Source organism: Poecilia mexicana, unplaced genomic scaffold (assembly GCF_051168715.1).
Source record: "Poecilia mexicana isolate PSO_F unplaced genomic scaffold, ASM5116871v1 scaffold_17, whole genome shotgun sequence".
In the NCBI taxonomy this organism is placed as follows: Eukaryota; Metazoa; Chordata; class Actinopteri; order Cyprinodontiformes; family Poeciliidae; genus Poecilia; species Poecilia mexicana.
Window position 1 is genome coordinate 12,661,550 of NW_028263386.1, and position 17,041 is coordinate 12,678,590.

General features: G+C 39.5%; 1 protein-coding gene across 1 annotated transcript in view; it reads right to left on the reverse strand.

Moving 5' to 3' along the window:
* Positions 1-17,041, reverse strand: part of agap3 (ArfGAP with GTPase domain, ankyrin repeat and PH domain 3) — an 86,458-nt gene that overhangs the window by 32,293 nt on the left and 37,124 nt on the right. Inside the window, exon 12 of the mRNA XM_015008192.2 lies at positions 7,323-7,472. Within this exon, the coding sequence (XP_014863678.1) occupies positions 7,323-7,472 (150 nt within the window). The remainder of the gene's footprint in view (positions 1-7,322; positions 7,473-17,041) is intronic.

The following is a 17,041-nucleotide window of genomic DNA, read 5'->3' on the forward strand; positions in this document are numbered from 1 at the left end:
TGGCTTATTAATAGGAATCCAAATGTTCTTGTTACCTTATCCATTACTAGCTTCCTTTAGTACAATGAAGCTCAATGAGGAAAGTAAATACGGCCCTACATTTTTGGCATTTATTGTACCCTAGAAGTCTGCAGAAGGAGAGACCATTGCAGAAATGCACCAATATGAATTTTGAAGCTGAAATTAAATTCCTGACATGTATAAGGCTTTTATGATACTGGTTTTGGACAAATGTGATTTCCCCCAAGAACTATGATATTTAGCCTTAACTATTCAGCCTTTCTATCTCGAATTGTTTAAATGAGGAGCTCATGCCAAGCGTGAGAGAGACTAGTGTCTCTAAATTGGGTGTTACCATCCATCCGCCCGTACATAACAGATCCTGCTGAAAAACCCAAATATTTCTCTCCAAAGTAGGTGTACAGGGCATTCAGATTAGCTCCCAGAGTCATCTAAATTGACTCCTCTTGGTGTGGAAAAGAAGCTGCATCATGTTGAGCTTTCCCTTGGATGACAGAGCTCCCCACCCTCGTTTTAAATACCATCTTACATCTCTGTGCATTCTCTGAAACCTCATTAATATTGGAAACGGCCAACTTTGAGTCTTCTTCAATCAGTAACAGCATTCACACTTAAGAGTGTAGTTGTCAGCAGGACTTATTAGGATTAAATGGTCAGAAAACTGTCAGATTTCTTTCTTCGTGTATGTGGATCCTAGTAACACTGAGGATTACAAAAACGAAAACTTCCTGAACTTTAAATTTAAATGTGTAACATACAAATAATGTCAATACACCGGGAAGCAGCTCAGAAAGAAACTTCAGTTTTAGATGTTCTGAAGGACATGTATGGGTCTGTGAACGAATGGTTACCTGAATTAGCCTTTGGCAAAGCTCACTATATGACTGTCTGAGAGTGACAGGGGGCTAAGAACCAGCTTTGTTTCTTGTAAGTGATTTTATAAATGTGATATTAACCTGTGCTACCATCGGGCAAAGGGACAGGAGGGATGGGGAGATAGCAGGGGTTTGTCAGCTTGCCATCTTTCTGATTTCCTGACATTTGACATCACTTTCCCTTCTTTCCCCCTCCGGATGCCATTAAGAATTTGAGAGAGCGGGGGCCAGAGGCCTGGGGGAAGTGGGATGGGAGGGCCGGTAGATGGGCCCCATATTGCTCTCTTCTTACCACCCTGTGTGGTGCTGGCAGCATCCTCCATTGTCTCCCATCAAAAGCTCATTGTAGTGTAGCAAACTCCATTCATTTCCCTGCGCACCGTCCCAGCCTCCAGGGGTGGAGTGCAGGAGGACAAGGGACTCAGGGATTATTGCTGTTTTTGTTGCCAGTTGCACATGCTGTAATGTGCGCCACTGTGCCATTAGCCAGTGTACAACATTAGGCCTAATTCGGTCATTACCTTTAGGGAGACGGGGCTGTCTTGGAGGAGTAAGTTGAGCACAGCAGGGGGCTGAAGATGCTTACAGGGCGGGGGAGCTCAAGAAGGCTAGGGGTGGGGGGGGGACACTGTTTGAGACTCAAATACAGAGGATAATACCTGAGACACACATCATTATGTTTGTCCTCAACTTAGAAATTAAGCTTGATGAGCTGATAAAAAGAAAAAATATATATAAATTTGAAGTATTTATTTCTACTTTTTTGAAGTCATATTTTACCATAAATAACATTGTTTCTTGGTAAGTAACCACACTGATTATGTGCCATCACACACACGCAAAAAAAAAAAATAAAATAAAAAAATGCTGCTTTCGCTGGAGCACATATATTAAGCTCTCTGGTGCTTTGAATGGCAGCGCGCAGCCACACATGTAGCAGCCCTTCGTCGAGGCGTCTGTTTCAATTTTCCTGCTCCCTTACAACAGCCCCCCTGAGACAAGTCATTAGCTGGCTCAGACAGCTGGGGGCACAGGGGTCCTCCGTGTGCACCCTCCCTCCCTTCCTCGCTCTCTTTCCTCCTCCCTTTCCATACCGACTTTTGTCCCGCCAGCACAGCTCCGTATGGCGGGTGGAAGACATGAGCTCCAACCTGCCTCTGAAGTGACACCCAGCATTTGTTTAATGTCGCTTGAGGTTAAAGGGGAGGGCTGCCCCTCGGGGGGCCCCAACCGTGTCATAAACACCTCTAATTATCAATTTCTGGGCCCTAATGTTGTGGAAAATGACCCGGGTTCTTTTCATTCTGCACCTGAAACACGCTCCAGAATCTGCAACACAAAGGTGGAGCTGCAGAGGAAATGGAGCAGCGATAGGGAAGCATCTGTAACCCAATGGATGCATATGAACAATTTCCTGTAAGTGTAACTACGCCTAGCTGTTAAATAAAATTTGTTAAGATGAGGATTATGAAGTTGAAAGTAATCTGATTGAGAAAGCCCAGAAATCACAGTGGCATTATTAGCCGGCTGTTAGTGTGTATGAGGGCCATCAGGACCAAGCTGGGTAATGAGTTGCACTGGGGATCAGGAGACTCTTTACCACTCAGCCACGATCACCTGGGCAGCAGAATAGGTACGAGGCTAACCTGTGATTACAGTGTATTACACTCCCACCACGTAGATGACAGCTTAAACGTGCTTCAGGATGAAGGCTGAGGGTGAGACAAAGAGAGCGCTGCAAGCAGATTCCTGTCTTTATCAGAGCCACACTGAGAGAGAGATCGAGAGAGCTAGAGAGAGAGAGAGGAAGAGAGAGCAACGGTTGGGGGGAGGAGCTGGGGGGGGGGCGAAGGAAGGAGGGAGTTATTTCATTTTTATTCAAGAGGCTCAAGGTAAGGAGCGCCATGATTCCCCCAGGCCCCTTGACACGGCAGCCCTGCCTGTCCTCAATCAAAGCCAACGGCTGCAATTAATGGCAAAAATTAGAAACAATCACCGCCTCCCCCTTATTATCCTCAATTAGAGCGTACTAATCAAGGCCTGATCGCGCTCTGCTGCTCTCTCCAAACTAAATGTCAAACTTCATTACAACCTGGCTTAGAAATCAAACGCCCCACACGCTATCACCCTCGCATCGGGAGGCCGACGTATAAAATAAAGTGCAGAGGAAAGAGGCGATCCGTGTGATAAGGAGCTGAATTGGAAAGTTGTTACGCTGTTTATCAACTGCGAAGGAAATTCAGAAGAGCAGATGGTTCGGACACTGACCAAGTCCAAGAAAATACATTTCTTGATGACAAGACGGAAATATAATATGAGACCCTGTCTGTAGAAGACAGAAATAATAGAGTATTAGGTAAAGCCAAACATTCTGTAGCACAATTCACTCCACGTTCTTTACTGCTCAGTTGCTTAACCATATGTGCATGATGGCAAATATTTGGGGCAATACTTACAAATACTGATTGTCGTCATTATCTATTCTGCGGAAGAAAGCATCAAGGGTAATCTACTTTATAGAGAGAAAACATACAAGTCTAAAAAAAAGAATTTTAAAATAAAATATTCAACTTCTCTCATACTGCACAGATCACATCAAAGTAATTTCCAGACAACACCCACAACTTAAAAGGTGTGTTTGTGTGCAAATTTAAGGACACCAATAAGGCTACAACATCCTGCAGCCCATGCACCATGAAAGACCACTCAGCCTATGAGACATCAACTTTAAGGCTATTATTTAGGTTTAAAATCAAAAAATCTTGTGCAACCACTCTCTCTAATTTCCACGGTTTTTCAGATTTTGAGATGAACTTAACTTTACTCACTCCTTGACCCTGACTTCAGTAACCGCCATCAGCAATCCTATGACAATGCTTCAGATGACTGAACTGCGAGAGTTTAATCCAGGTTCGAAAGATTGAGGCACACGACGGAGAGCAGCATCTAAACAAGCTCTCAGCACATTAAGAATGAGCATCCTTATGAGTAGAAGCAATAAAAAAAATTGGGCCGGGATTTAATCAAAAAAGCAGTGCTCAATATTCAAGAGATGCTCCTACCCCTGCCTCTGCCTTTGCATCAGTACGTTTACAAATGAGAGCCCTCTTTAAGTAATATGGAAATGGTTACCTGGCTAAAATGCATTCATTCTCCTGTGAATCATCAATCTGCTGTTTTTGCATCACATTTTAGGTTATAACCTGCAACCTTCGCCAAGGATAATGGAGTGATTGGGCTTGGTTCAAGTCAATTCTAATGGCAAAACACGAGTACCCTCTCACAGTGGAACACCCTCTATTGATTATGGAAGACACCTCAGGATGAGAGATAAGCGAGTTGCATTTCAATCAAGTTTATGTTTTCTGATAGGCCAGTCACATTTTACCACCACAGGTGCTGCAAGCTGCCTTAATTCAGACTGTGGAGATGAAAGGAGGGATATAAGTTCTTAAGCCCCAAAGACTTTCCTCTTAGTGTAAAAGTCTTGAACCGTCTGCCCTGACTTTGCACTGATTACAGCAGCACTTTTTCTCCAATGCACCACATTCTGTCATTTGGCACGTTTCTCCTATTGTTTTCAGCTCATTTGCCTCATTCAAGATCATTTATGGTTACCTTAAAAGTAGCATGAAAATAATTGAAGAAAAGTAGAATAACGGAGCAAATTGTGAATCTGATTTAGTTGACGTCTGGCTGCTGGTTAATGAGCTATGTTAATAGTTAGGGGCTTTTCAGTTTAACAAATATGAAAAAGGAAAAATTCCACTCTTCCTAATTTCCACGGCGCAATGTTTAGGAAGTCCTACTTGTACAGTGCAGCTTGGCTTCTTTATTCGCAAACATTAAACTATAAAACTGTTTTTATTTCTGTCACAGACACAAGCACGCTTAGTGGGAAAAAAAAAAAAAAAAAAAAAAAGCGCACGTACAAACAGCCAACACACACTCGTGTTCATTTATTTGAGGACCCCACGAATCTAAGTAATTCTGCTTTGGGCATGGTGCTGATGGGAGACGCGGGGGAGAGGAGGAAGGGAGGATGTGATGGAAGTGCCTGCGTCCAGGCAGAATTGATCGTTCGGCAGCTCCAAATGATAGTCAGGCTTGTCTGCGGAACCACGAGGGCCGTGCAGTTGGACTCCAGCAGCGCTCGTAAAGTGCGCTCTTTAAACTGCCGGGGCCCCTGGGAGCCCATGGGGAGGAGGGGAGCCGCCGCCGCGCTAATGAGAACTACCAGAGTGCAAACATGCATGGAAATGACTGTTATTCTGTTGATGTGCATTTAAGTGCTTTTTTACTGCCAACCACAAAGAGAGGGAAATAACTGGTGATGAATGGTACTCCCGAAAAGCATTCATTTTCCTCTTCGGAAGAAAGGAGACGAAAACAGACGAGGTTGGAGGGGGTGGGGGGAGGAGACAGAGAGTAAGATGGAAGGTAAAGACAGGATGGTTTCGGTTGGTGGGGGCGGGGGGGGGTAGGGGTTGTCAGATTTGGTGAATATATTATTTTACTATACGCAAGTACACTGACAAGGCGGCAGTAAGCGGGTATGCATCGATGGCAGAAAGTTAACCTTCACTGTTCCCCTCCTCCAAACAAGCTGCTTCTGTCAAAGAGCAGCAGCCAAAAAGGTCACAGCGATCACAGCCCTGATCACACAATCATGAAAATTAGGCTTTTTTCATCTACATAAAAAAAAAAAAAAAAAACGGTTGAAAAAAGCTCAATTACACTGCTGCACTCTAGATCCTTCCTGTTTGTTTTCATCCTGCCATGTGTAACAGAGATTCCACGGGACTTGAATCTGCGACTTAAATTCAAGTCGCCCTTAAATTGCAAAAGCAAAGAGTTCAGACTTGAATCAGACCTATGCTCTAAAGACTCAACTCGGGCTCGAGGTCCGACATTCAAGCGTTGTGAAGGAAATCATCAAAATTGTCCCCTCTGATTTACTGCAGTGTACGCAATAAGGTTGTCACAAAACTAAAATTTCAAACTTGATGCCGGTAAAAAGACAAACACTTCCTACTTGATGCTATTGATACTGCGAGAAAGACAACACAGGTTTCGTTTTAATAAAGGTCAAAACATCATAATCACAAACAGTATGACAACATTTGTAAAAGATATCAATAAATAACAAGCAGGTCAGCAGTAATCTAAATATAAAGTAATAATATAACAGTTGAGGATGCATTATGTACCTTGTACTTAATTAGACAAGTTGTCTGAAACCAGGTTCCCCAATGTGGTACACTGGGATGTGGTTCATATAATTGTATAAATCAACTTCCTCCTCCTCTGTCTGTTCTTTGCTCCCGCTCTACATCCATAAAACTTCCATTTCAACTTTTTTTGGGATTTGCTTCCGATAGTGGAAAAAAAAAAAAGGGGGGTGGGGGGGAAACACCTTGTTGCCATGGTTTCACATCATAGCAACCAAAAACTAAAGAGCAAAAATTCCTCTGGCTCCACAGCATCCAAAAATCTGAGGGAATAATTGTCCGAAAAAGTAATGCTTCAACCAAAAAGATGATAAGCAAAAGTCTAGAAAAAGAGCAAATTGGAACTAACCAAGCTGGAATACCGATATTAATTTGATTTTAATTGAGCTACTCCAACATGCCACAAACATTACTGATGCAATTATAGAATCATGCTGCAATGCAAACCCCAGTAAAAAGGTTGGTTTTTTTTATTGATTTTGATGCAAATGTGCATCTGACATAAAGTGTTTGTTTTACTTTAGTTCAACATCAAAATTTAGGTTTTTACAACCCCAAAATACAAAAAACATTGGTTAATGTTTATTAAATGGCAGCTTCCAATATTGTGAGTTTTTATTGAATGCCACCATCGAGAAAGCATTTAGAACAAGGCACCGCAGCTCCGACAGAGAAGAACACATTTTCTTGTTAAAATGTCTGCTTGATTTGTTTGGGATGTTCGTGGACCTCGAAATGTTATCTTTTTAGGACAGCTGTGGAACATAATAAGGACCACACAGATCAGTGTTACATGAATGTGGGTGGTATCAAAACTAGATAAACTGAATTTGTTTTCAAGATCTCAACTTCTGGTTCACTAAAATAAAATATTATTTCTACAACTCTTTTTCTCCTAACATGAATACGCTTCCATTTATAATGTTTAAAAAAGGACATCAAAATTTACATTTTTTTAGAAGTTGAATTAAAAGCTTAAAGATGTGCAGTGTTTATGTTTTAAATAAGGCCTAAGGAAAAAGGTTTTAATCAATATCCTTCAGTCATTTTTAGGTTTAGGCAGACTAGACGTCATGCATCTAATGTGAAAATACTATTCATTAAAGACTTGACCTAAGTCTTAGAATAATTACTAGTGAACATCTATACTTTGCGGTACATTTATCGCATTTTTAAGGTAGTATGGGGTGCTTACGGGCTCCGCTGTTTGTACTGGTGTTGATGGCTTCATTCCATTGGTCAGCACTGGACACGGAGAAGGAGCGTTGATGCATGCCGTCTTTACTGCCGCCAAACGCCGACCCACCCGCTTGTAGAGAAATGCTGCTGTTGGAGTGAGTTGCACCTGTAGAGAAAGTGACAAAGGCACAAAAATGAGTCAGATTTTGTTCATACTGGTCAAACTTTGTTTTGGTAGTACAGCAAAACTTAGCTAAGGACATGTTTCACACCGTCACCTCACATGAACAAAGAATGGAACACATTTTCTTCTGAACACTTTGCCTACTCATAACTAATTTAAATCTGATATGTATTTATTTTCTATGTTCTTTCTAATTTATTTCAGTTTTGTACAGAAAAAATATGTGGGAGAACATCATTGTTGCGGTGCAAAGAAGCAGCAGCATCTATTCTGTGTTTTTCTCAGTAATAGTCTTGTGTCATCAAAAACCAGTCAAAAAATTGGCTGGGTATGTTTCTGATATTCTGATACCCTTGAGATTTTATGGTAGAGATGAGTGTTTAAATGTATGTATATATGTTCTTGGCCACATTTTCTTTACTTTGATTTTGAGGCGAAACAGAACCTTCTACAGTCACGTGGCCTGTGCCTTTTATGAAAATTGGAATATCTCTTAGACAGTGATTTTACTTGCATTTAATTGCTTTTAATAAAAAAAAGAAAACTCAAATTTCTCCTCATTCAATTTATTTCAGTTTTTATTTGTATAGCGCCCGTTCACAACAAATGTCGTCTCCCTGCATTTTACTAAAATCGTCTCTTCTTGACCACTCACAAGGAAAAAAAAAAAAAAAAAAAAACACTAATGTTCCTATGTCATATTTTGCATTTTAACACAAAAATCCAATAACAATGTTTGTTGTTTTTCATTACGGGTTTCTAAGGAGAGCACCCAAATTACCAAAACATACATAGAGAGTGGTCCTGTTGGTTTTGGTTCTAGTCTGAGGAAAACAATCTAGCCAAAGTAATTGAAACATCCAAACAGCTTGTAATGAAGTGATAATATGCAGTTGTTAACTGCCTTTTGTAGTTTAAGCTGCACCTTACCAGCACAGTCACCTTATTTCTACACATATTTCCATCAACCGACCGCCCCCCTCCCCTCGCACCGACACAAACACACGGAACCCTTTTCCCTCCGCCTCTGCCTCTAATTAGCCCTTAATTAACAAGATACACTCTGAACGCTAATTATCTCGCTTCATCCCTCTGACTGCCACATCGATCTCCACTGGCGTCAGCAGGCGTTCTCTCCCTAACTTCCAATCAGGCGAGCCATGGACGCCTGGCTCTCTTTACTAATTCATGGGCAAGGCTGCGCGGTGTGGGGTCCTTTCCCTCTGATGTGAACAGTTGCTGTCGTACATCCCAACTACACTGAGAAATTCATTGACGTGCATCAAAGCAGAGAGTGCATTCAGATCAACGGTGGCATTTTGTAACATTTATTTGTTAACTAAAATAATAGTTCCTTAAATATTTTTCTTTATCCTCAAAAGTCACGACTGTAGTTCATGCATGCTTGCATCAAAGCAGGACTGCAAAAACAGATCAATCTTGTGAAGCTGATCGAAAACAAAAAAAAAGGTTAAAATTTCTGTTGTTTTATTATGGGAAACAACACATTTCCCAAATTTTCTTCACATTGCTTTATCTTACAGGTAACACAAATCAAGCCCCTTTTATCTACTAATTACAAGACAATATCAGTTTTTGATTGAGGTGATAACAGAAAATATACTCTGTGGCTCGTGTGTAAAGTAAACTAAGCGGCACGGGTGCTTGTTAGGGTAATATGTCCTACTCATTATCTAGAGTAATAAGTGTATCAAATTCACATAATCATGTCTAATTAGTATCAGTAATTATCTTGTTGGGCCCAGGAATATTAATCTTCAGGTCCCAGAGGGGAGGGAGCAGAATCGCAGCAAGAACGGGAGACAGAGCGAGGGAATCATGCTGAGGAGCACCGACTAAATTAGCATGCTGAAATCAGAGCAGAGGAAGAGGAAGGGGGGTGAGAGGGGGACTTGGTGAGGAAGAATAAAAAGGAAATCTAAAACTTTGTTTTTAAGAACTATGAATGACTAACAAATAAAACGAGCCTTCCTTCTTTTATCTGCTTGTATCCTTTTTTTTTTTTTGGAGAAAAAAAAAACATAATAGAGATTTTTAAACCTCAGTAACATAATTTTCTTTCCAGATTTGCTAAATAAATATATGATGTTTTGGCTATAAACTAAATATTTTTCCCAATATTAAAATTTGACATGTTTTAATTAAGCAAAAAGAAAGTAAAGTTAGATTCTTTTTTTTTAAAAAACCATTAGATAACTACAGAGCAACTTTGACTGATACTTAAAATTCAACAATCATGTCTAATTGTCAAATTGGATGCTAATGATTAATGAATTATACATGGCTGTATCCATTAGTCCCCAGAGACCACTCCTGCATAAAGGGGAGGATAATGTAATTACAGCACAGAAATAATCAGCTTGGGGCATTAAAGGAGAACTACATGCACACACAGCTCCATCCAGGTCTGAGTGAAGTGCACTTTACACCAACAACAATGACCACGATCAAACTGAAGTCCAAGGGAAATTACTTCATACCAGCGCGATCATGTCAGTGGTTGTAACAGTTATCCCCGTGATAAATGTAAATGTATAACTACATAAAGCTTTTAGTCAGATTAATTTTACAAATGAACTAAGCTAATTGGTAGCTGTGCCTCGTCAAAGATTATGTCATTCCAGTCGATGGTTCAAATTCACAACAGTTTGGTAATGTAACATTTAGTAATAGTAAAAGTAATAATTCTTCATGTGGACTTCATTCTGTGTTTTTTTTTTTTTTTATAAGTACACTGCCATTGATTCTGATTAAAACATAAAGGCAAAATGCAAAAAGTTGTCTGTGTAAAATGAAGAACACATTTGATGCTTTCTGAAATACAGTTTACGCAAATGCACTTTTGGGAAAAAAGATGATTTTGCTGATCTATTAGTTACAGAACCTAAAATGCAAGTTAATGTTCTGCTCAGTTAATATATCTGAATACAAAAAATAAAGAAAGAAATACAAAATTCTGGCAAGATTTTTATTTACTAACCTTATAATTTTAACAACAGAAAATCCAATCATAGCATAAAACTACATGGCAGTTTCTGACCGAAATAATGAGAATAACAACTTTACAGTTTATATAATTTGCTTTTACCATCATTTAGGGTTTCCTGGAAATAAATTGGCATATTACTAATTAATTAATCATAACGATGATTGCATAGAAATAGTTTTACTACAAATCTGATTATTTTGTTCTGAAATTAGTCAACGTTGCTTTTACTTTTTAAAATTTCAAACACTTTTAAGATTTAAGTTGATGATATTGCAACAAACTTCCTTTAGACGAACGATACACACTTTTGAGTCATTTTCTGAAAACACTAATGAACTCTTCAAAGTGCAAAAATCCCACTGTGGACTGTATTGTCATGCATATAAAGAGATAACAAAAGCCATATAATGTCTACTGCAGGCTATCCGGGGCTGGGGTGTTAAGTAGAGGCGATGGATTAGCGGGGAGCAGCTCTGCCTTGCTTCTCATTTCTCTTTAGGCCGGGCCGTCAGTGGGCTGATGAGCCATGACGAGGCCTGACCCCTCCGTGGAGTTGTTGCCATTATGTACAAGAAGTGAGATAATGAAGCATTCATGCTAATGTGGGCCGGGCAACACATCATCTGCAGCGGTGTAATCCACCGCCATCATCACGACCAGTGCCCGCATTCCCGCCCCCCCTCCACTTGCCATTCTGCTGCGGCAGCTAGTCCCACCACAAGCCACTTAAAACATTTGTGTTCACAGTTGTGCATTCAACACTAAAAACAAGGCCCGAAAAACAACTTTAACCCTTCTTTGGGTTGCTAGTGCTTATAGTAAGAAAACATATCTGAATGTTTTCTTAGTACAAGTAAGAACAACTGCTTTGTTCACACCTAGTAGTGCTTCTTACTGGTTTAACAAAATTTCCTTAGCTATTATTACGCGGACAATACATAGCTAGAGACTTTAATTGCTTTGCAGTTACCCCCAAAACAAACTGGTTTTCCAACTTGCAACTCGAAAATGATCAACTTGGGTATGATAGGGATCCCACATAGGAGTTCTGATTATGAACGTAAAACAAAGTAGCTCTTTGGTTAACAGAGCTGGCCAATGAACATTTTTCATTACATCGGGTTGCGTCTTGATTAGATAACGATATTGCTCAAAATTGTTAATGTTCAAAAGCTTATTAATGGGATAATAAGCCTGAAAGGGGGAGTTATTACCCCATTACTTAAAAGCAATGGCTTTTACTTAAAAGCATTGCCGTCAAGTCCTCTGTGTGGCAGTATTTTGATAACTATGTACAAAAAAGAAATTAAAACATCTGGAAAAACTGTGAAATGTTACACATGTTAACCGTTAGCCACTAACAACACAATATTTGGCTTCCGCGTCCCATGAGCATTACTCAATTTACAATAGAACCTTAGAGTTTGCCAACCACATGGACTCATCAAAGCTGCAGGGTAATATTCTACACCGACTTCAGATTCTTTAAAACGCAGTTTGTACTTGTGTAAAAAAAAAATATATATTCTAATTTTTCTTAATTTTGCTAATAAATACTGTTAATAAATGATACCCATTTGCAAATGATCCTTTCCATCATCTAACCTTGCACTAAAGGCACTGAATTGAACTGAATCAAATTTAGATGAATTGAAAATCAAATTGAATTGTAGGGATGTGGGATGAAACAAATTGCATCAAATGCATTTTTGATCATTTTATTGTATCAGTGCCAGATAATTTAATAGGCAGAGGCACCTGAGCCTACTGATTACAGACATGTAACAACACAGATTCCGAAAACAACAAAAAGAAATTCAGTGTTCCTCCCCAGATATTGCTCAAAATTGTTAATGTGAATCTAATATAGCATATCATTCTGTCTTGAGAGCTAGGGGTATCATCGCAATCCTAGCCAAAATTCCTACACTAGAAAAAAAAAGAAGGTTTATTAGAACAATAAGGAAAATTCAACCTAAAACCATAAATTAAACTGATGACAGCACATATTAATAAACTGACACTTCAATTAATTAACAGTAAAATTAAAAAATGTATCTAAAAGTAGCACCACCTCCAAGGGGCCAGATTTTGGCAAAAATATTCAGTTGTAATCTGCTCGGCAGCAGTCTGTGTAAGCACTTTATGAAGTGGATATAGTCTGTGAATCAGAGTCAGGAGACGTTAAAACACAGGAGGTGAGCACCTCTCTTTCTCCCACGGGATTGATTAGAACTGACTGGGCCCATTAATACTTTGATACAGTATATCTGTCGCCGGTGACACGGCAGCACGCGTGTTAACAGCGAGGACCATATTTAAGACGGTTCCGCTCAGCACCCAGCAGAGGAATTAAACCTGGCCGCTCCAGCAAACTTGCGGGCGCATGCGTTCTCACATTTACTCGGTGTCTTCTCAACCTTTCCTCTTCATCTTCCCATCTCCGCCATCCACTCCGCCCCTCCTGCTCTCTGTCGCTATCCCTCTTCTCCCAGTGATTATAAAGGTCTTTAGATCTAAGGAATGAATGAATTACCAAAGGCAAAGACAAGGCTTGTGATTTAGACGCTGTGAATGAAAAATTACCCCTTTGTTCCCTTCATCAATTGCATGTCTAATGAAATCAAAATCCCGATCGCATAATCAGAAGAGGGTCCTCCACCCAGAGACAGACCTGATGTGATTTGTAACCTTTCTTTTCCTAAGTGGAGATTAAGGCAAATCTCCCTCACATTGTTTCCTGCTGCAGAAATGGATAGTCTTTCCAAGGAAATTAACATAGTTGGGTTGAAAAAAAAAAAAAAAAAAAGGAACATAAAAAGTGAGAAGACAAATCCTAGTTGATACTGTTTCTCCTTGCCTGTCCTGTTTTCCATGACTCTCCTCAATCTACAGCTCAAGGTTAGCAGGTTGTGGGATTAAACAACCTTTAGTTAAAGTCCTGAGCTCTGTAAACTCCTAAATCTTCTGTTTTTGATTGATTAACCCAGTTAGGGAAGACAGCATTTGGTCATGTTTAACTGTAACCTGTCTGGTGAGATCTTGCCCAGTGACCTGTCTTTGGCTCTGAATCAAACCTCAGCAGGTTACCTTTAGCCTGACTGATGGAAACACTGCCTGTTTCACAGCTGATGAGGGAGCTCGCCTCCCTCCGCGGCTCCCTTCGCTAATTAGTATTAATTACTCTTAATTCTAGCCCTTCACCCAATCTCTGCTTTCACTTCAATATCCCTGCCAGAATCCTTGGAGACACTGGTGTTTCATCTCAAAGCAAAGCAAAGTCCAGGGTGACATGTAACCAGGTCAGAGTCACATTAACTCATAAAGATGCTTTTTTGTAATTTCGTTCCTTAAATATGAGCATAGCATTTAATATGCTTTAATTCCCTTCTCAGTAATCAAGAGAATTAATAGATATGTCATATGTGGTCATTAAGTTATCACTGAGAATAGTAGTATTATAACTAATTTGCATCAATGTAACCTACACAATACAGATAATTAACCTGTTGGGAGCAATTTCTATGATTTATCACAGAATAAAGTAAGTTCAGTAATAAAATACTAATTGGATTACCATTAGTGATTGAACATGTGATTTCTTTGAGGCAGTGACTGAAAGAGATCATAGGTCCACCATAATATGCCATGCTGTTTCAATTTTATAAGAACAACTGAACACTACTGTCACATGTAATTTAAAGTTGAAGTGTGTTGTAATGGAGACATCTATCAGCAGAAGGACTGTGCTTATTTAGTGCAAGTTTCTAAGTAAAAAGGTTGGTCCTTTATCAATTTCATATCAATTAGAAAGCACAGGACAGGCCCTTTCACATGTATCCAACATGTTAAATGGCTACATACGTACAGACCACAGAAACGCTTACCAAGAACAGTAGTGAACAGTACTAAACAGATTAATAATGGTAATCATATAACATCCAGCAGTCAGTTTTTAAATAGGGCATAAAGATAAGAAAAATTACCAGTCAAATAACCACTCATACTCACTGACATCTGGAAACAGATTCAGTATAGTCACCAATAGCCACTTAATGTGAGAGGGTACTGGGACAGCTTCAATATTTCTCACAATGAAAAATGGTAAATGGGCTGTACTCTGCAGCACACATTCACTCATCCACCCTCCTAAATGTGGATAAATTCATACACCAATGAATAGGGTCGGTAGGAAACTTAAGGTTTAGTGTGGCAAGGAGCTGGATTCAAACTTACAACCTCCTGACTGCAAGACAGCTACTCCTCCAATTTAGCATCCACCTTCCCAGCATTTCTAATCTATCTTAGTCCTAGCCCCCATGAGGCTTTGCGTGATTTATGGGCGCGACTTCCGCCGCAAACCGGAACCGCTATTTGTTTACATGTTAGCAACTCGCTAACTGGCTTTCGTCAGAGGTTTTAGGCTATAAAATACGCAGTGGTATTGTTTTTCCGCAACCTGCAGCTAATGCGGGGAGGGATGGCGACTTGAAGAAATGACCACAAATAACCCGCACTAGCATGTAGCTACTTCACTGACTTCAGTTGCTTAGGATGCAGATGCGGGTTTTCTTCCATTGGCTTTTTGTCCACATAATGAAACGAGCACACATAAAGCATTTTGAGTTCTCTCTTCAAGTTTAGAATTTTTAGCCAAATTCTTTTTGCTTCTTTATCTGTCGGTAGGAGATGAAAACTACCGCTTATTACATAAAGTCTGCCTTTTTGTTCCGGAAGCGCGTTCAAAACACACTTGTTGCCACAAATTAAACTTGGTCTGATTATTAGAGTACAGCTACGAACAGAACAACAGTTATCCGAGCTCCACAAGGGTATCTTGCGACACTTTCCAGTGGCACGGTGCCCTCTATAACGGGTTAATGTGTGATTCGGTTCGGTTCTAGTCCAGTGGGAGGAGATTATCCGTATTACGGCCTGAAGCGCCGCAGCTGCGGTCATTTCTCCGCTGATTTGTATCGAAACTCAGCAACGGAGAACCTCGAGGATCTGGTTCTGATGGACTAAATAAACCCAGATATTTTATTATGTCTTATAACACTGTATTGTTGGTCCAAACATAATGATAAAGACTCAGGTCATAAACTTTACTATTTTTTTAAATTCAAACGAAAAATAAAATTCACATCACACCAAGCCAATATGTAGTTCTGCTGTTACACCGTTGGCGCAAAACGGCAGCTCAAAACTGACCAGTTTCACTCTTATTACTGTTAGATCTTCAGAGAAACGAGCTGCTAGCAACGCTGCTAATTCACGGTCATTCTGTCACAAAACTTAACGTGATTAAACTCATAATTACCATCCTCTGTACTGAACAACTCTCTGATAGAAGGCGGCGTGTCCGCAAACAAGTTTGACTAAATACGAAAAGAGAAACATAACTTATATCATGAATATAGATGAGCAAAAAACAGTACAAATTACAGTGAAATACCACTACTTCCGGTGGGCGCCGGAAGTACGACCCATTATCGTTTCCACAGTAAGACTCCCAAGAATAAGGTGGATAGGGATAGGGACTGATTTAAAATAAATAAATAAAAAAAAAGAAAAACTAATTAAAAAACACAAGTTTGAATAGCTTTGTGCAATTATCATTTACATAAGCAATGCAGTTTTCCCCACAAATTGTAACTTGCTTCCAGCACTAAGGTAAGGAGACAGAATACAAAAAGAAGAAATCAAATCACTGAAAGCAAATTTCAACAGTGTTTTAGGGCGTTTAAAGACTGATCCATATTTTTTAAGGATAAAAAGTGTAAATGATGGCGTATGAAAGGTTTGTATGTTTGGACTTTCAGGAAACATTTTCGTCTTGTTCCCAAATTCTGGAAGGTCTGAGATTAGATTTGCCATGTCACACTTTTTGTGAGACCTTAAATTCTGTTGTCAAAACATTGGTTTTTAACATGCTGATAACATTGCAGCCACATATACTTTAAAACAGAGTAATATACCAAACCATAATTTTGAGAGACTGTTAAGCCCTGCTTTTTTTTTTTTTTTATCACTGACTTGCACCTAAAGTTAATGATGACCTTTTTAAGATGCGAGTTGGAGAAAGACACCTGTTTTGTGTTTCAATACTGCAGATAAGGAGAAGACCATTAATAAGGCCTCCCATATTATTACACCTAACTCTGGTGTTAGAATTTGAAAAGGTCTATAAAAACCTTACCACAGTAACACCAAGTCAAGTGCTGAGAGCCAACACAGGTGTGTGCTGCCATATTTTTCCACAAAGAATCAGACGTTTCTTTCTTCCTATTTTAATGGGCTCAGAATGTGTCTTGAATGTATTATCTATGAAACGTGTAGAAACCATTATCTATTTTATTTAATTATCAACAGAAAATATTTCTCCTGAGGTCACAGAAATAATTTTGTTAAAATTTGAATTTCCCTGTTTAAATTATAATTTGTTATAGGCAGTTTTATAATTAAATAATTCCAGTTGGCAGATATCCTAGATATAGTGCCTCTGATATCAACTGCTAAATAAACAAAGTTGTATAAAATA